We start from the raw sequence: 19,753 nt of genomic DNA, 5'->3' as shown, positions 1-19,753 counted from the left end.
TCCCTGGATCAGTCCCCACTCGCTCTCCGAGAGACAGAAAGCCTGCACATCAAGACTTCCCTTTCCCCAATGGCTCTGGGTAAAGGTTGGATCGCACAGAACGGATCTGAGCCTTGAAAAGTACACAGGCAGAGCTGAACGAGGAAGTGGGGAAAGAGCACAACTCTTCCAACTTCCTCCTCCAGCTCTATGGGCTATTCAAAAAAGAAGGAACCCAGCCTCGTCATGACCAAGGGGGCAGTGAGGCAGGGGCCCTAGAATGCTTATGGAAGTGAGAGCTGGACCAGAAAGAAGGCTGATTGCCAAAGAATTGATGCTTCTGAATTATGGTGCAGGAGGAGACTCTTGAGAGTCCCATGGACTGCAAGAAGATCAAACCTACCCATTCTGAAGGAAATCAGCCCTGAGTGCTCACTGGAAGGACAGATCCTGAAGCTGAGGCTCCGATACTTTGGCCGCCTCATGAGAAGAGAAGACTCCCTGGAAAAGACCCGGATGTTGGGAAAGATGGAGGGCACAAGGAGAAGAGGAAGACAGAGGATGAGATGGTTGGACAGTGTTCTCAAAGCTACCAACATGGGGAGGCAGTGGAAGACAGGCGTGCCTGGCGTGCTCTGGTCCAGGGGGTTACGAAGTGTCGGACACGACTAAACGACTAAACAACAACAACCAGGGGAAGACCCGCTCCTCCCCAGAGTACCATTGCACCCATGGGTGGCATGATGGCAACTACAACTATAGGAAAACATTAGACTCTGAGGCTGTGTACACACCATGGATTAAAAGCACACGGCTTCCCCCAGAGAATGCTGGGAAATGTAGTTTACTGCTCACAGAACTACAACTCCCAGCACCCTTAACAAACAACTGTTCTCAGGATTCCAGATTGGGGTGGCGACGGATGTGCTTTAAATACACGGCGCCTTAGAAAGATGGAGGTAATGTTGAAAACCCATGAGGTGGAGACAGGGAACCAGGGGAGCCGAAGCCGCAACATAGCTCAGTCAGTAAAGCATGAGGCTCTGAATCTCAGAGTTGTGGGTTTGAGCCCCACATTGGGCAAAAGATTCTTGCATCGCAGGGGGTTGGACTAGATGACCCTTGTGGTCCCTTCCATCTCTGATGATTCTATGAAAGTCCAGCCTGATGGGGGTTTTGATGACGTTGCTCAGAAATGCATGAGGAATAACTCATACAGGCACCCTACCGATAACATGAGCCAGGTTAAACGGTGTTCATGGGAATCACAGTGCCAACATCTGTGAGCAAGGCCTTCTGGGAATTAAAAAACCCTACATCTAGGAGACTAGGACTTGCCGATCAGAAGGTCGGCGGTTCGAATCCCTGTGACGGGGTGAGCTCCCGTTGCTCAGTCCCAGCTCCTGCCAACCTAGCAGTTCGAAAGCACATCAAAGTGCAAGTAGATAAATAGGGAAGGTAAACGGCGTTTCCGTGCGCTGCTCTGGTTCGCCAGAAGCGGCTTAGTCATGCTGGCCACATGACTCGGAAGCTGTCTGCGGACAAACGCCAGCTCCCTCGGCCCATAGAGCGAGATGAGTGCCGCAACCCCAGAGTCGGTCATGACTGGACCTAATGGTCAGGGATCCCTTTACTTTACCTTTACATCTTTCTCATTACGCCTTTCCCCCTGCCAGGTGCTGCTGCTGCTGCTCCTTCAGCCTGGACAACACAGTGAGTTGCTTCTATGATGATAGCCAACGTTTCTGTGTCGGTTTTGTGTGTGTCTTTAGCTTTGCAAGGAAATTCAGCAGGTGCAAATTTCTCCAACGTGGAGATGTAGCAATGGGGAGGGGTGCACCTGTTGAAATATTGCCTGCCCGAAAGCTGATGTAAAGGTACTGAGGCGATTACAGGAAAGCATTTTACTGCATGACTACATTTGACGAGTGCTAAAATCCTCTTCACTGCAAGGCAGGGCGATGTGGAAGAGTAGCTACCTCTGAACTCACCAGAGGTCAGTGTTCAACCAGCCCTAAATATATTTTTTTGGACTACAACTCCCATCATCCCTGACTAAACTGGCCAAGGATGATGGGAGTTGTAGTCCAACAGCACCTGTGGACTCAAGGTCAAAGAACACTGGTTTAGATGGACCCTGAAGGGCAAACAGTGCCTTACGTAGAAGTTCATGTAAAGGTGGCTCAACAGCCATTTTCCATGTTGAGAACCCCGATTTGAGAGAGGGGCAATTTGAGAGGGCACTGAACCCATTCATCACCAGTTGTCCCCCATGCCCCTACCCCATGGTTTCTCACCATAGGGTTTCCAGACTGTTTGGAGGAATGAGAACCTAGTGTGAGAAGGGACAAGTGGGGAAACAAAAGAAGTAAGGGCAAGTTAGTCCCAGCATTCTAGTGACTAAACTACACGATGGCCATTAGCAAAGATGGCTTTGGGAAAGGATCAGATAAATTCAAGGAGGGATTTTGCCTTCTATTGAATCAGGCCATGGGTCCATCTTCCTTAGAATTGTCTTCAGTGACCAGCAGTGACTCTCTTAAGATTTCAGACTTTCGCAGGCTTACTGTGAGATGCCTGGAAGTGAACCTTCCTCCTGAACTGCAGCCTCATTTGCAAGTAGAGGATCAGTCTATCAATGCCCACCAGCCAGGATAGACAGAATAGAGCCTCCATGTTCAAAGGCAGTGTGCTGTTGACTAATACCAATTTCTGGGAAGGAACATAAAGAAGGCTGCTGTTGCCTTCGTGCCTGGATGGTGTGGGTTTCCTTGAGGTTTCCAGTTGGCCCCAGCTATAAATAGGATTCTGGGAGACTAATCCAATCAGCAGGGCTCTTTTTGCTTTATTAAAAGTATTTTGATTTTGAAGAAACGGCCTCCTTCCTTGGGTTTAAAGAGAGTCATTTTGGCACAGCTTGCTACCAATTTGTTTCTACGCCTGCTTGGTTTCGTCTCTTGCACTTTCTGGAGAATCTGTGTCTTTGTGTGCATGAGGGTCTTTTAGTTTCAGATGCAATTCTGTATATTTTACTCACAAACTGAATAATCCATAGTGGAGATTCAACTTTCCTCATACATGCCTCTTCCCCCTCTGTCTCGCATCTCCAAAACAGGCAAAAATAAAGAATCCATAACTACTACAAAACCGTCCACAACAACTGCAGGTAAGTAGAATAACAATCTTTCTCTGGGCTTCTGATGTTGCCTCTTCCTGGTGTGGATTAATCTGATATTAACTCAATATCTTCTGAAGCAGGAAGACGAGGAGCTGGTTAATGCCAAATCAGATCCATCTAGCTCATGGGTAGGCAAACTAAGGCCCAGGGGCCGGATCTGGCCCAATCGCCTTCTAAATCCGGCCCGGGGACAGTCCGGGAATCAGTGTGTTTTTACATGAGGAGAACATGTCCTTTGATTTAAAATGCATCTCTGGGCTATTTGTGGGGCCTGCCTGGTGTTTTACATGAGCAGAATGTGTGCTTTTATTTAAAATGCATCTCTGGATTATTTGTGGGGCATAGGGATTCGTTCATATTATTTTTCAAAATATAGTCTGGCCCCCCACAAGGTCTGAGGGACAGTGGACCAGCCCGTAGCTGTCAACTTTCCATTTTCTTGCGAGGAATCCTATTCAGAATAAGGGGATTTCCCTTTAAAAAAGGGAAACGTTGACAGCTATGGACCACCCACCTGCTGAAAAAGTTTGCTGACCCCTGAAATTTCTAGCTCATTAGTATTGAAACTGGTTGGCAGCCGCTCTGTTCCGGGGTTTCACGCAATGTACTTCCTCTATACAGAACAGGAGAGAAACCTGTGGCCCTCCAGATATTGGGAAACTACTGCTCACATCATCCCTGGCCATTGGCCATGCTTGCTGGGGCTGATGGGAGCTATAGTTCACCAACATCTGGAGGGCTGAAGGTTCCCAGCACCTTGTTTACAGGGACTGACAGCTCTCCAGGACTTTAGACAGGCACCTCTCCCTCCGAAGCCTACCTGGAGATGTCAGGGATTGAACATGAGTCCTTCTGCACGCCTAGCAGGTGCTCTACCAATGAGCTATGACATTTCCCCTAAATTCTGGCCTGAATCGAGGAGTGGTTCTGCCACAAACATTAGAAGCTCAATGTTGGAGCTGGTTCAGCTGCAGGTCAGAATAGAGACTCAAAGACGAGTGGTAAAGTTGATTCTTTATTCGTGGAATCAGAATACAAACAGAGAAACCTACGAGCAAGACTGGCCTCAGTAAAGCAGATGCCAGAACTGATGATATGGGTCTCTCACTTCCCCCTAAGTCTCCTCCCCAGCCAGCTGTTTCCCCAGCAGTCTTAAGCTCCATCGGGGAGGGGCCCCCTGTGCTCTTTGCTCTGCAACCTGCAATGTCCTCCATGCGCTTGGAGACAAGAGAGAAGTGTGGGAATGTTCAGGGAGTCAGGAGAGCATATATTGTTTATTAATATCCTTCCTCACTTGCGTTAACAAGTTCTATAACTTAGCAGAGTTTTACGTTCCCCTTTTAAATGCACAGCAGATAGCTGGTTGCAGGCTTGTTTAAGCCTCTCAATATTAGATTCCTGGTAAGTTCCCTTATATCCCTCTTCAAAGAATAAGCATGCCACAATCTTGCGTAAAGTATATAAAAGAAGTTTACTCACATCATCAGTTCACAGCTGGATCCCTGAAGGCAGACTTAGTTACAAAGTATATACATGTGGATCTATCCCATATGGAGATAATCCCAGTGTCCTCTGTTGGCTGAGAGCCAGCAGAGCAATTCTAGCTAAAAGCTGCTCCAACGACGGAGGAGGTCAAAGAGAGAGGGCATGTTGCGTGACTTGCCCTTTTGTTACCTGGACAGGTAAGTTCACGCCCACCTCTAGTCACATGCAAAAGGAAGTATGTCCCAGCCAGGAGGAAACCAGAAGTTTTCGACTGGCTGGACCAAACATTCCCCCGCATGTCCACTCTAGGAAAACAAGGAATGTTGTACTTGACTGCTACTTATGTCTCACATCCCACAAGAAGGAGAGCTGAATACAGTAGGACCAGGCGGGGCTAACACCCTAAACTAGCTCCCCAACCGCCTTGGTATCCTCCAGATTCTGTTGTTTGACTCCAGTTCCCATCAGCACCAGCCTGCACAGCTATTGGTCAGGGACGATGGGAGCTGCAGTCAAACAAGTGTCTGGTGGACACCACACTGGGGAAAGGCTTCTCTAACCCCTGCCTTCATTTTGTTACCACCACAGATCCCGGGGAAGTCAGTGGAAACTTTGTTGTTGTGTACTGTCCCTTGGATAATGCAAATGTCACAGAAGTTTTCAGAAGACCAGAGGTGATGGACCAGGACCCAGGCTGCATCAACAGCACCAGCCTTCCCACTCAGTGCCAACAGCATGTGATCTTGGATAAAAACTGTTCCTCATTCACTGACTGCCCTGTGGGCGGAGGTAAGGGCAGAAATCCACACTCCACAGTCTGCGTCAAGACGGAACCCGGGTTCTGCATGCCGAAGGCCCTTTGCAAAGCAAATGAGACTGATGAAAGGACCCTCCTTTAAAAAAAAATTAAAAAGACATTTAAACATATCAGTGTAGTATAGTATGAAAATATTTTCTTTCACTTGAAGAATATGTAGCTGCATTGTTGTATACTTTCTGGGTGTCCTATGTTCATAAAAAGGTAAAGGGACCCCTGACCATTAGGTCCAGTCGTGGCCGACTCTGGGGTTGCAGCGCTCATCTCGCTTTATTGGCCAAGGGAGCTGGCGTACAGCTTCTGGCGAACCAGAGCAGCACACGGAAACGCCGTTTACCTTCCCACCGGAGCAGTACCTATTTATCAACTTGCACTTTGACGTGCTTTAAAACTGCTAGGTTGGCAGGAGCAGGGACCGAACAACGGGAGCTCACCCCGTCACGGGGATTTGAACCGCTGACCTTCTGATTGGCAAGTCCTAGGCTCTGTGGTTTAACCCACAGCGCCACCCGCGTCACTGTCCTATGTTCATATTACGAAGTAAAATCATAGAATCATAGGATCATCATTGTAGTCCAACCCCCCTGCAATGCAGGAGTGTTTTTGCCCAACTTAGACTTGATTAAGAGTCTAATGCTCTACCAACTGAGCTATTCCATCTTAAGTCATAAATCAAGCACTGCTGCAAGTTGTTCCCTTTTCTTTCCAGTGTATTTTTTGTCAACAAAAAATTCTGTATGGCATGAGCAAATATATATTCTCAAAGTGGGGTGGGTGGGAAGAGTTTGAGAGCCACTGATTTAGAATCCCCTGGCCCCACCATTTCCTCTTTCTCCACATCCATCACTTTCCAAACTGCAGACACCCCATTTCTTCTTTTTTCTTTTAAGTGTATTTGTTGTGCTAGGGCAACGGAGTGCTTCGATCTACTTTCTTTCTGCAAACCAAAAGTTTGAGGCTGCGTGTCCCTCCTGCAAAATAGCAGCAGTCCAAAGTCCCCCTAGAGCAGGCCCCAGTGTTAGGTGCAATGAATTTGGGCCTGGTCTCCCTATAAGGAGTGGTCCGTGGGGTTGAAGTGCTCATTGATTGCTCATTCTCTGCTTCTGCTTCTGAACAGAGCCATGCCCTGTGCAAAAACTCACCCAAAGGGACCAGACCAACCATTCTGTAACACTTCACTGGCAAATCTCCAACGACTGCTGCTACAAGGCGCACAGAGGCAGCGCTACGACAGTCCCTAAAGCCAGCATCAGTACCGGTAACTGCACAGCCAACATCCCAAAACTGTTGCCTGGGCAGAGCTACAACATGACAGTGTTCAGAAAACTGGATGGACGGTGCAGCAAGGAATCATCCATCACTGCCTTCACCTGTGAGTCTCGCCATTACCTTCTACTTGTGGGAAATTGCAGTCAAACATAGCAAGCAAGCTTAGGGCTAGTTAATGCATGAAGGGGTTAAAACCACAGAATTGTACTCCTAGACTCAGCCAGGTCACGCCCCCTCAGCTCTTAGAAGAAAGTTACCGTATTTTTCGCCCTATAGGACGCACTTTTCCCCCTCCAAAAATGAAGGGGAAACGTGTGTGCGTCCTATGGGGCGAATGCAGGCTTCGCGGACCTCTCCGCCAGCAGCGGGAGCGCTCCCGCTGCTGGCGGAGAGCTGCCTGCATGCTGAAGCCTGCGCGCGCTGAGCTCAGCGCGTCCAGGCTTCGCGGACCTCTCTGCAAGCAGCGGGAGCGCTCCCGCTGCTTGCGAAGAGCTGCCTGCATGCTGAAGCCTGTGCGCGCTGAGCTCTGCGCCTCCAGGCTTCGCGGACCTCTCCGCCAGCAGCGGGAGCGCTCCCGCTGCTTGCGGAGAGCTGCCTGCATGCTGAAGCCTGCGCGCGCTGAGCTCTGCGCCTCCAGGCTTCGCGGACCTCTCCGCAAGCAGCGGGAGCGCTCCCGCTGCTTGCGGAGAGCTGCCTGCATGCTGAAGCCTGCGCGTGCTGAGCTCAGCGCGTCCAGGCTTCGCGGACCTCTCCGCAAGCAGCGGGAGCGCTCCCGCTGCTTGCGGAGAGTTGCCTGCATGCTGAAGCCTGCGCGCGCTGAGCTCAGCGCGTCCAGGCTTCGCGGACCTCTCCGCAAGCTGTGGGAGCCAGCGCTGGGCTCCCACGGCTTGCAGAGAGCTGCCTGTTTGGGGGCTGGGGTCGAGGGAAGCTCGAGCTTCCCCAACCCCGCGCCTGGGGGGGGGGAAATAATTTTTTCCCTTTATTTCCCCCCCAAAAAATTAGGTGCGCCTTATGGGACGGTGCGTCCTATAGGGCGAAAAATACGGTAAGTTTCCTCCTTTCTTTGGTCTTTTTCACCATGTGAGATAGGAGACACCTGAGCTTGCTCACTACAAGCTCAGACCACATGCTTAGAGCCAAAATTTCTGCCTGTGTTTACTTTTCCTGCTGCATGGATAAATGCATGAAACTTTGGAACTTTGTAAGCAAAGTATTTTTAAACTTACTAAGGTGCGAGGTCTGTTCAGTGCTAAGAGGGGTAGAAATGGGAAGCTCTGGTAGCAGACTAAACAGGATATTAAAAGATTTAACAGCCTAAATCCCTACGCTACACTGCTGCTTGCTTTTGTAATCTTGTGTTCTGATAGTGTAGCCTGCTTAAATTTTATCCTAACTAGCTTGGCTGTGTGCATGCTCATATTGATCCATAAATGTGTGTGTGTGTGTGTGTGTGTGTGTGTGGTTAGATATGCAGCATATTTCATTTTATTTAAGCTATGCCCTGCCTTCCTGTTCATCAGGATCCACAGGGCAACTTAGCAGCGATATAAAAGCAAGCTTTTAGATGTAATTAAACGGCAGTCAGTATTTCAGCACAGCAGCAGTAAACCAGCAGAGTTGGTTAATTGAAGGTAAGTACAGTGGTACCTCAGGATAAAAACGTAATTCATTCCGGAGGTCTGTACTTAACCTGAAACTGTTCTTAACCTGAAGCACCACTTTAGCTAATGGGGCCTCCTGCTGCTACCACACCGCCGGAGCACGATTTCTGTTCTCATCCTTAAGCAAAGTTCTCAACCCGAGGTAATATTTCTGGGTTAGCAGTCTGCAACCTGAAGTGTCTGTAACCCGAGGTACTACTGTAGTTGAGCTCTTATCCCAAGCTTTACGTGCTACCTGAACTCCAGCAGCGGAAAGAACTGTGAGCCTCCTTCGGAACAAAGTCCACAAACTAGGTAGGCACTGCTGCCAGGGTGCCCCTGTTGTATATAGCCAGTGTCGCATAACACAACAAATAGCAGAGGCTCTGCTCAGGTAGCCATGGAATGATGCTACTGCCATTTCAGTAGCCAAGGGCAGATGATTCACAGGTGTGGAGGCAAGGAGTTGGGAAACTGGAAGGTAGGGTGTGTGTGTGTGTGTGTGTGTGTGTGTGTGTAGTATCATGGAAATGATGTGGCATGTGGGAGCCCTGGAAAGGAGCTCTCCACACTGTGTCATTTTCTTACAGGACCAGCTTATGCCTGTAGGTCTGCTCGTATCAAAGAGCCTAGAGGGTCCTTCTGTTTCTCCTATCACAGGCCCTTCACCTGTCCCGTACATCAATATACAGAATCGCACGGTGGACGCGCTGCAGATTGAATGGGCGGCGCCCAAGGACCCTCATGCCAGCCTCTATAGATACAAGGTCTGCTTGCTGGGGAGCTGCAACACCTCCAGAAACTTGCTTTGGGTGCACAACCTGACAGAAGGCGAAACGTACAACGTTGAAGTCTCTGCCAACAACATCTCCAGCATCGGGAGCACCAAACAGGCCACCACAGGTAGGCTGAGGCCAGGGGAGAAAGGGAAGCAGCAGCCAGGACCCTGAGAACTTTCCCCTGCTCCTAGTAGATTGAGTCACATAGAAAACACTCCCAAGCTCCCATATCAGCACCACAGACCTCAGCGGTGGCTTGCAGAACAGGGAGGGGGGGAAACCTGTAGCCCCTCAAGACTCCAACTCCCATCAGCATGAGCACATCATCCTATACCCTCCAACATTTCTCCAATGAAAATAGGGACGTCCTATTTCATTATTATTATTATTATTATTATTGATACCGCACCCATCTGACTGGGTTGCATCAGCCACTCTGGGTGGCTTCCAACTTATATAAAAGCATAATTAAACATTTTAATTTTTTTTAAACTTCCCTATACATGGGTACCTTCAGGTGTCTTCTAAAGGTTGTATAGTTACTTATCTCCTTGGCTTGGAGGTCGCATAACTCCATTGCCCTCCAAACCTCTCCAATGAAAACAGGGACATCCTAAGGAAATGCAGGACATTCTGGGATCAAATCAGAAACTGGGACAGTTTCTGTTAATCCTGTTAAATGGGGATACTTGGAGGATCTGTCATCAGGACTGGCTCCAGGCCTGACCAAATTTGGGTAACTAGAGGACTGGCTCCGAAGACTAGTAAAGTGGAAATCTGCCCTAAAACATGCTCCGACCACAATGCTGTGAAGATGGAAATGAAACTGATGCCAACTGGTTCCTTTAGATGGAGGATGAATGATACCTTATTTAGGAACGAAGAAGTGACTAAGAAGGCCCAAAAAACTTTGAGAGACTATTTTGAGATAAATATGAACACTACTGTGGAAAAAAGAGTAATCTGGGATGCAAGTAAAGCTGTTATGAGAGGTTTCTTGATACAACAGAATGCAATTAAGAAGAGAATTCAAAATGAGAAAAAAGATAAAATCCTGGGAAAAATAAAGGAAGGAGAGAAGAAATTGAGGGCGAAACCAAAGTCGCAGGAGATTCTGAAAGAGATAAAGTTATATCAAGTACAATATATGAAAATGACGAATCAGGAAATAGAATGGAAGATTAAACAGATGAGACAAAAGACATTTGAATCGGCAAATAAGTGTGGGAAACTATTGGCTTGGCAAATGAAAAAAATACAAAAACTCAATACCGTTACGAATTTGGAAGTGGAAGGGAAGAATATACAGAACCCAGTGGAAATTAGAAAGTGCTTCCAGAGGTATTTTAAACAACTATATACACAGGAGAAGCAGAAAGAAATGGACATTGATAGATTTTTGAAAATTAATGGACTACAAAAAATCTCTCAGGAAAATAAGTTAATGTTGAATCACAAAATTACAGTGCAGGAAGTAGAAGGGGCCATTCAGAACATGCAATTGGGTAAATCCCCAGGACCGGATGGATTGACTTCAAGATACTACAGATCTCTAAAAGAATGGTTAATACAACCTTTAAAGGAAGTCTGTAATGAAATATTGGAAGGGAAAAGGGCACCAGAGTCGTGGAAGGAAGCCTACATCACACTTATACCGAAAACAGAGACGGAAAAGACACAGCTCAAGAACTACCGCCCCATATCACTGCTTAATGTGGATTATAAAATTTTGGCAGATATATTGGCTAAAAGATTTAAAAAGGTGTTAGCAGAAGAAATTCATAAAGATCAAGCGGGCTTTCTCCCGGGCAGACACTTGTCTGACAATACGAGGAACATAATTAATATTTTAGAAAAATTACAAGTGAAGATTAATACTAAAGCAGTTTTGATATTTGTGGACGCGGAGAAAGCCTTTGACAATATTTCTTGGAGTTTTATGAAGAAGAATTTACAGGGGATGGGGGTTGGTCAAGGTTTTGGAAATGGTATAGGTGCAATTTATTCAGAACAGAAGGCTAAATGAATTGTGAATAATGTAGTGACGGAAGAATTTAAGATTGAGAAAGGAACATGACAAGGTTGCCCAATCTCTCCATTGCTTTTTATATCGGTCCTGGAGGTTTTGCTAAATATGATTAGAAGGGACCAATTGGTTAAAGGTATACAAGTGGGAGCCAAACAGTACAAATTGAAAGCATTTGCTGATGATTTGGTACTGACTTTACAGGAGCCAGAATCTAGTACTAAAAGAGTATTGGAATTGATTCAAGATTTTGGTCAGGTAGCAGGTTTCAAGTTGAAGAAGATGAAAACTAAGGTTTTAGAGAAAAATCTAACTGTGATGGAGAGAGATAAGTTTCAGAAAGAGACAGGATTAACACTGGTTAAGAAAGTGAAATATTTGGGGGTTAACATGACTGCTAAAAATGTGAACCTATTTAAGGATAACTATGAAAAATGTTGGACTGAAGTGAAAAAGGATTTAGAAATATGGTCAAACTTGAAATTATCACTGTTAGGCTGAATTGCTGCGATAAAAATGAACGTATTGCCAAGGTTGCTGTTTCTGTTTCAAACATTGCAAATTGTGGACAAAATGGACTGTTTCAAGAAGTGGCAGAGAGACATATCCAGATTCGTCTGGCAGGGCAAGAAGCCTCAAATAAAATTTAAGATATTAACAGATGCTAAAGAAAGAGGTGGATTTGCCCTGCCAGACCTTAAACTTTATTATGAATCAGCCGCATTTTGTTGGCTGAGAGAATGGATGCTTCTTGAAAACACTGATATGTTGGACTTGGAAGGTTTTAACAATGTATTTGGTTGGCATGCATATCTGTGGTATGATAAAGTTAAAGCAATATGTTTAAAAACCATATTGTCAGGAAAGCACTGTTTAATGTCTGGATAAGATATAGGGATTTGTTAGAAAATAAAACCCCAAGGTGGCTGTCACCAATGGAAGCAAAGGCTCAGAAAAAACTCAATATGGAGGCCAAATGGCCGAAGTATTGGGAAATTCTGGAACAAGAGGGAGACAGATTAAAACTGCAGAGCTTTGAAAAATTAAAAAACAGAGTGCGAGACTGGCTCCATTATTATCAAATAATGGAGGCATATAATTTGGACAAAAAACTGGGCTTCCAGGTGGAAAAATCAAAATTGGAAACAGAATTGTTAGACCCCAAAGTTAAGAATTTGTCAAGAATGTATAACTGGCTGTTGAAATGGAATACTCAAGATGAAACAGTGAAATCTGCTATGATTAAATGGGCACAAGATGTTGGACATAACATTATGATGGCTGACTGGGAACAGTTATGGACCACAGGTATGAAGTTTACGGCATGTAATGCCTTAAAAGAGAATTTAATGAAAATGATTTACAGGTGGTACATAACACCAGTCAAGCTTGCAAAAATCTACCATTTGCCCGATAATAAATGCTGGAAATGTAATGACTGAAGGTACTTCTTTCACCTCTGGTGGACGTGCCCAAGGATTAAGACATTCTGGGAGATGATTTATAACGAAATGAAAAAGGTATTCAAATATACCTTCCTGAAGAAACCAGAGGCCTTTCTCCTGGGCATGGTCGGCCAATTGGTGCCAAAGAAGGATAGAACTTTTTTTATGTATGCCACAACAGCAGCAAGAATACTTATCGCAAAGCATTGGAAGACACAAGATCTACCCACCCAGGAAGAATGGCAGATGAAGCTGATGGACTACATGGAATTGGCGGAAATGACTGGCAGAATCCGAGACCAGGGAGAAGAGTCGGTGGAAGAAGATTGGAAAAAATTCAAAGTATATTTACAGAAATATTGTAAAATTAATGAATGTTAGAAGGATGCTGGAATGAGGTTATATGGTTTTAGCAGAAATGTCATAAAGAATTAAGCAAAAACTGATTGTCAATGGGCCAAAGTGTGTCATTTTCTTACAGGACCAGCTTATGCCTGTAGGTCTGCTCGTATCAAAGAGCCTAGAGGGTCCTTCTGTTTCTTCTATCACAGGCCCTTCACCTGTCCCGTACATCAATATACAGAATCGCACGGTGGACGCGCTGCAGATTGAATGGGCGCCGCCCAAGGACCCTCACGCCAGCTTCTATAGATACAAGGTCTGCTTGCTGGGGTGCCGCAACACCTCCGGAAACTTGCTTTGGGTGCACAACCTGACAGCAGGCGAAACGTACAACATTGAAGTCTTTGCCGTTTCTGACAACAACGTCTCCAGCATCGGGAGCACCAAACAGGCCACCACAGGTAGGCTGAGGCCAGAGGAGAAAGGGAAGCAGCAGCCAGGACCCTGAGAACTTTCCCCTGCTCCTAGTAGATTGAGTCACATAGAAAACACTCCCAAGCTCCCATATCAGCACCACAGACCTCAGCGGTGGCTTGCAGAACAGGGAGGGGAAACCTGTAGCTCCTCAAGACTCCAACTCCCATCAGCACGAGCACATCGTCCCATACCCTCCAACATTTCTCCAATGAAAATAGGGACGTCCTATTTCATTATTATTATTATTATTATTATATTATTATTATTATTATTATTATTATTATTATTATTATTGATACCGCACCCATCTGACTGGGTTGCGTCAGCCACTCTGGGTGGCTTCCAACTTATATAAAAGCATAATTAAACATTTTTATTTTTTTTTAAACTTCCCTATTAGAAGGGTACCTTCAGGTGTCTTCTAAAGGTTGTATCATTACATATCTCCTTGGCTTGGGGGGGGGGGGGTCGCATAACTCCATTGCCCTCCAACACCTCTCCAACAGGGACGTCCTAAGGAAATGTGGGACATTCTGGGATCAAATCAGAAACTGGGACAGCTTCTGTTAATCTTGGAAAATGGGGATACTTGGAGGATCTGTCATCAGGACCAGCTTTAGGCCTGAGAGGGATTTGTGGGCCCCCCAATTCTCTAATTTCTCACAGCAACGCTAGGTCAGAGTCACAGTGGGGGAATTAAAATGGCCGCCGTTCAAATTTCCCACCGCAGCAATAGGATGTTGTGGGAACTCTAGACGGCAGCTCCTAGACTCAGTCATTCAGTGGTCAAAGCACCAGTCAAAGGGGCAGGGATCAGGATTGGGCCCAGCCGGGGCGCCAGAGCCCTGGCAGCTACCTGAGGGTGCCCCCATTTTGAGACGAGGTGTGAGTATCGTAGGCTTTGGCTTGGAGGGATGTGCTGCTCGGATTAAGGACGCTGGGCTCCCAACATCCGCAAGGCCAGCAGGGGTTGCAGTGGTGTGTTTAGTGAGCCTGCTCTTTCCCTCAGCTCCAAATGCTCCCAAGAATATAAGCATATCGCAGTGCGAGACCAACAGCATCCCTGTTTCCTGGGATCGGCCCAAAGACCGCAATGCTGCACACTACTCGTACAGGGTGAGCTGGCACGGCGGAAAAGGCGCAAACCTGTCGGGGAGCGCATCGGTTGGAGTCGATTGCCTCAGCTACAACATCACACAACTCCAGCCGGGGATCCTATACTCAGTGAAGCTGGCCTCCGAGATCGGCAGGGTTAAGAGCGAAGAAGCCAGCAAATGGGCTCTGACATGTGAGTGCAACTGTCATGGTCTGGCGGGGGGCGGCGGCAATGTGGCTTGGACTTTGGGCAGGGGGGTGTAGTGGTTGGAGGGTTGGACCAGGGGTGGGGAGAACCAGGTTCAGATCTCCACTCAGCCATGAAACTCACTGGGAGACGTTGAGCTAGTCGTGGTCACTCCACCTAGCTTTACTTTTCAGGCAAGGATGGATCAGCTCAGTTGCTTAGAGCCTGGTGGTGATAAGGTCAAGGTTGCAGGTTCGATCCCTGTGTGGGACAGCTGCATATTCCTGCATTGCAAGGGGTTGGACTAGATGACCCTCAGGGTCCCTTCCAACTCTACAATTCTGTGATCTGGTATGAAACTAACAAAGCTTAAGTCTCAGGGCCCCTAATCCCAGAGGCGCCCCAGAAGCGACTTTAGTTCACAGTGCTTAAAACTTTTTGGGGTCTAGAACACCCAGTTTGAGTTGCATGACTCAATTTGATTAATTTTTTTGTTGACTATATTTCAACAATCCCAAAGATCAAGAGTCGGTAGCACAGATGTTGTGGTGTGGCAATCTGCTGTGGAACAGCCCCATTGAAGAGGATAACAGTGGTTACCTAGACATTCTTGCGAAGGGGCCCCCATGACAGTTCAGTCCGCCATGGCTTACAAGTTTGTTGTCAGTGCTTTTTGTCTTAAAATTTTAAAGAAATTCTACACTTAGTGTAGAAGCAGCTGGAGAAAAGAAGTCCCAGGTCCACAGAGAGGAGAGTGGCATTTTATGAGCACACATTAAGGGAGAAGCTGTGTCTAGTCTTTGAAAGACACCTCTGTAAATGGGGGGCGTGGGGTGGCTGCTGTTGGGCAATGTCTTTATAAGGACCAACCCAAATGTCAGAAAACAGTGTAAGCTTTTGAGTTCAACAGAACTATTCATCAGGCTGCATGATGCAGAGGTGGCATTGCCTAATTGTGGGTGGGGGGCAGTTCTCCCCCCTTGTAGACTAACACGACAACCTCTGCTTTTTTTGTGACTTGGCTCTCCTGACAAATCTTGCCTCCTCCTTTCAGGCCCCTTGCCCCCTACAGATTTCAGGGTCCGCAATAGCAGCCAGACAGAAATTGAATTATCCTGGAGGAAGCCGAACTCAGCTTTCAGCAGCTTTCTGCTCCGGTGGAAGAACCTGAACGAGTCCAACGACAATGAAATGCGCCTTGGCACTTCCATGGAGATGACATTGATGGGTCTCACTCCAAGCTCCAACTACACCTTCACTTTGCTGAGCGTAGCAGAAGGGGGAAACAAGAGCGCGTACAGCGTTGGCGTTCTGCAAGAAGGGGCTACAAGTACTTACAGTTTTCTTTGGGGGTGGGCAGAAAATGGGGCGGACCCATCTTCTCTCAAAAGGGGGGCTTGGCATGCAAGGAAGCATCGGCTTTCATGGCAGGAGTTCCACAGGCAGCGAGGCTCAACGGGCAGCTACACACACACACACACACAAGCACACAAACACACACACACTGTGAAGTGATTCAGTGGCCTATGTTACAAATTAGTAGAGGGAAGGTCTAACCCAGCCACACATAGATGTTGAGCCTCACCTCCCCACCCCCACCCCCAGTCGCTTGTTGCTGAATCAGGCTATTGGCCCATCTTACCCAATAATGGTGGCTGGTGCTCACTAGTGGGCAGAAGGCAGGGAGCCCAACACCAGGGGGCACCAGAGAGGAGGTGGAGGGTTTGCCGAGGGGGACCAAACTAGGATTCATTGCCTCTACCTCTCTCTGGCTCTCTGGCTTCTGCCTCTGCTTCTGCTTCTGCACCTGCCACTATTTCTCTGCATCCAACCAGCCTGTGACATACAGCTCCTAGAGCAGTTTAGCAATCACTCCCTCCATCCAGTGGTGTGAATATCACCTGATGTCAGGCTTTGGGGAATAGGACCCCCAGGATCAAAAGAAAGAGCACCTTACCAATTAGTTTCTTTAATAATCACACTGAGAGACAAAGGAATGCATATTTCTCTAAAAATATGGCAGTGCTCCTAGTAAGGATTCACTCCTTCTGTCCCCATTAATCAACATCACTACTACATCGGGTAATCTGAGCTTGTTGCCGCTGAGCTCTCTGTTCTATCACTCTCAAATCCCATCTAAGGGGTGGGGGTGGGGGGCAGGAATTCTTTCCAAGGACACTGAATCGGCCAGCTCTCTCTCTCTCTCTCTCTCTCTCTCTCTCTCTCTCTCTCTCCTGGTGTTTCCTCTTCTAGTTGTGCCTCACCCAGTGTTTCCCAGCTTTCCCCCTTTGGACTATGCCTCTCTGCCAACCACTGTTCTAAATCTATTCTGTCCTCCTGCCCATGGGAAGGTTTAAGAGAAGGGCGTCCAGTCCCTGACACCTGAAGTGGAGGAAGCTAACAGGCACTGCCATCCCCTAGACTGGTGGTAAGCAGGTGATGCATTCCTTGGCGTCCGGATCTGCTGCCCCTGTAGATCCCGCTGTCCAGGGTCAGAATAACAACATCAACAACAATTATCATCCTATATTTAAATGGGTACCTACTGAGAAGGTCCATAAAAAAGCAACTGTACCAAAAAGAATTACTGTGAAAATAAGAACTATTCAAGGGAGGCGGCTCACCAGCCTTTGTCCTTGCCCAGGGAAACCATATTCTCAAAGTCTGCCCCTGCCAACGTGGTTGTCTCATTTGGCCTCACGGGTGGCCTGCCCTGTCTTTGGCAGATGTGGCCGGGGAAACCTAACCAGATGGGTGGGGTATAAAGAATAGAACTGGGAACTTCATCCATTTCACTGAGAGGTCCTATTGAAAAAAGGATGGGATTCACATGTTTGTGGGCATGCAAATATATATATTTAAAACAACAACACCACAGTACTCTCTGCTTCTCACCTGCACAGAGCCAGACCACGTGAATAATTTGAAGTGCGATTCCTCCATGTGGGGCGACCGTCTGGTATTGTCCTGGACGTGCCCAGCCAGCAAGGTCAGTAAATTGCAGGTCTGTCTGTCAGACCAGCTTGTCCAGGAATGGACCGTCTGCAAAGAGGAGACGGAGATTGACAACCTGCAACCCGCCTGGAGCTACTTGGTCCAAGTGCAGACGTTCTGGTATGAGCAGGAGGCAGCGCCCGCCCAGAAGATGTGCACCACCAGCAACGCAGGTGAGACACATCTGAGCAAGCCTTTCAGTGGCCGGGCTGGGGGCGAAGTGTGCTGTTTAAAAACGCTTCTCTTTCTGAATGACGGCACCCTTGGCAAATAAGTAACCAAACAATTAAACCCCTGTGTTGCAAACAATTGTCAGTAATATCCAAGGCAACACAATGCAATATCAATATAAACTCTTTATAAAATCTATACAGAACATTGAACAATATGAAATATATGAAACTCTCTGCAAAACCAAATAAACAGAAATATTATAAATCTCTGAAAGTCACAAAATGTGCACTCTTGGTGGAGTCTCTTGAAAACATAGAACCATTGCATTGTTGTACTTGGTCATCGTGTTGCCTTGGATATTACTGACCCTTGGCAAACAGGCACAGAGCACCCTGGGGTGAGGGGTGTGGGCTGTTCTGTGCAAAATGCATGAAAAGACTTGGGAGGGCTCAAAGCCATCTTAACACCAGGGACCAGCGGCTTGTCTAGTCTGGCATTGTCAGGGTTCCGGATGCTGTGGAGTCCAGTTCCCATCAGCCCCAGCAGTCACTACCAGCCACAGAAGCGATGATGCTCTGTCTCTGTGGCCAGAAGCAGCAGTGCTCCTGAATCCCAGTTGCTTGAAAGCCCCACAGGAGGGGAGGCTGTTCTTGTGCTCGGATTCTGCTTGCAGGTTCCCACAGCCACCTGGCTGGCCCCTGTGAGAATGGGGCGCTGGACTAGATGGGCCAACAACATCAGTCCTACCAGCAAAGCCTTTTCTGGGTCTGTCCCATTGCCTGCGACTTGATCCTTTTAAAATAATACAGTGGTACCTCAGGTTAAGAACTTAGTTCATTCTGGAGGTCTGTTCTTAACCTGAAACTGTTGTTAACCCGAAGCACCACTTTAGCTAATTGGGCCTCCTGCTGCCGCCACACAATTTCTATTCTCATCCTAAAGCAAGGTTCTTAACCTGAGGTACTATTTCTGGGTTAGCAGAGTCTGTAACCTGAAGTGTCTGTAACCCAAGGTACCACTGTATTGGAGTTACCAGGGATTGAACCTGCGGAGTTCTGCATGCCAAGCAGGTGCTCAGCAGACCACTAAGCTGTGCTCCCTTCTTTTCCTGTGCACCTTCCTTCATTTATACTCTGCTTAAAGGTAAAGGGACCCCTGACCATTAGGTCCAGTTGTGGCCGACTCTGGGGTTGCAGCGCTCATCTCGCTTTATTGGCCGAGGGAGCCTGCGTACAGCTTCTGGGTCATGTGGCCAGCATGACTAAGCCGCTTCTGGCGAAGCAGAGCAGTGCACAGAAACGCCGTTTACCTTCCCACTGGAGTGGTACCTATTTATCTACTTGCACTTTGATGTGCTTTGGAACTGCTAGGCTGGCAGGAGCAGGGACCGAGCAACGGGAGCTCACCCCGTCGTGGGGATTCGAACCGCTGACCTTCTGATCAGCAAGTCCTAGGCCCTGTGGTTCAACCCACAGCACCACCCGCATCCCTTTTATACCCTGCTTAGAATCATAGATTTTAAGAGTGAGAAGGGACCACAGGGTAACAGATTCCTGCACTGGTCACTTCCAACTCTACAATTCTCTGATTCTATGAACACAGGGAGGACCACGAGTTTCCCATCCCTGACTTAGACACACACACAGACTTTATAGCAGCATTTTCTTTCTTTGTCTTTAGGGGTCATCCTTGAAACTCTGCTCCCTGTGCTGCTTTTCTCAGTCCTCCTCAGCCTGCTGCTGTTCTATTTCTGGAGGAAAAGGTGAGCAAGCTCAGTATCGCAGGCTTCCGCTGCACAGCATTATTGACCCCAGCGGGGGGGGGGGGGGAGCATCAGGGCCGCAGTAACCTGAATCCAGAGGCACA

The 19,753-nt window shown here is 47.5% G+C and overlaps 1 protein-coding gene across 2 annotated transcripts in view; it reads left to right on the top strand.

Moving 5' to 3' along the window:
- The window catches only part of PTPRH (protein tyrosine phosphatase receptor type H), a 35,454-nt gene that overhangs the window by 4,382 nt on the left and 11,319 nt on the right, over positions 1-19,753 (top strand). Inside the window, exons 2-10 of one of the 2 annotated variants that reach the window (XM_083411706.1) lie at positions 1,656-1,692; positions 3,095-3,145; positions 5,231-5,431; positions 6,577-6,831; positions 13,170-13,421; positions 14,447-14,725; positions 15,774-16,049; positions 17,623-17,886; positions 19,568-19,649. In XM_083411706.1, the coding sequence (XP_083267832.1) occupies positions 1,656-1,692; positions 3,095-3,145; positions 5,231-5,431; positions 6,577-6,831; positions 13,170-13,421; positions 14,447-14,725; positions 15,774-16,049; positions 17,623-17,886; positions 19,568-19,649 (1,697 nt within the window). Of the gene's footprint in view, positions 1-1,655; positions 1,693-3,094; positions 3,146-3,540; positions 5,432-6,576; positions 6,832-13,169; positions 13,422-14,446; positions 14,726-15,773; positions 16,050-17,622; positions 17,887-19,567; positions 19,650-19,753 lie in introns of those variants that run through there. The other variant, XR_014504556.1, reaches the window with a different exon arrangement.

Source organism: Podarcis tiliguerta, assembly GCF_965153285.1.
Source record: "Podarcis tiliguerta genome assembly, chromosome: 13".
Taxonomy (NCBI): Eukaryota; Metazoa; Chordata; class Lepidosauria; order Squamata; family Lacertidae; genus Podarcis; species Podarcis tiliguerta.
This window is presented reverse-complemented; position numbering and strand designations above follow the sequence as displayed.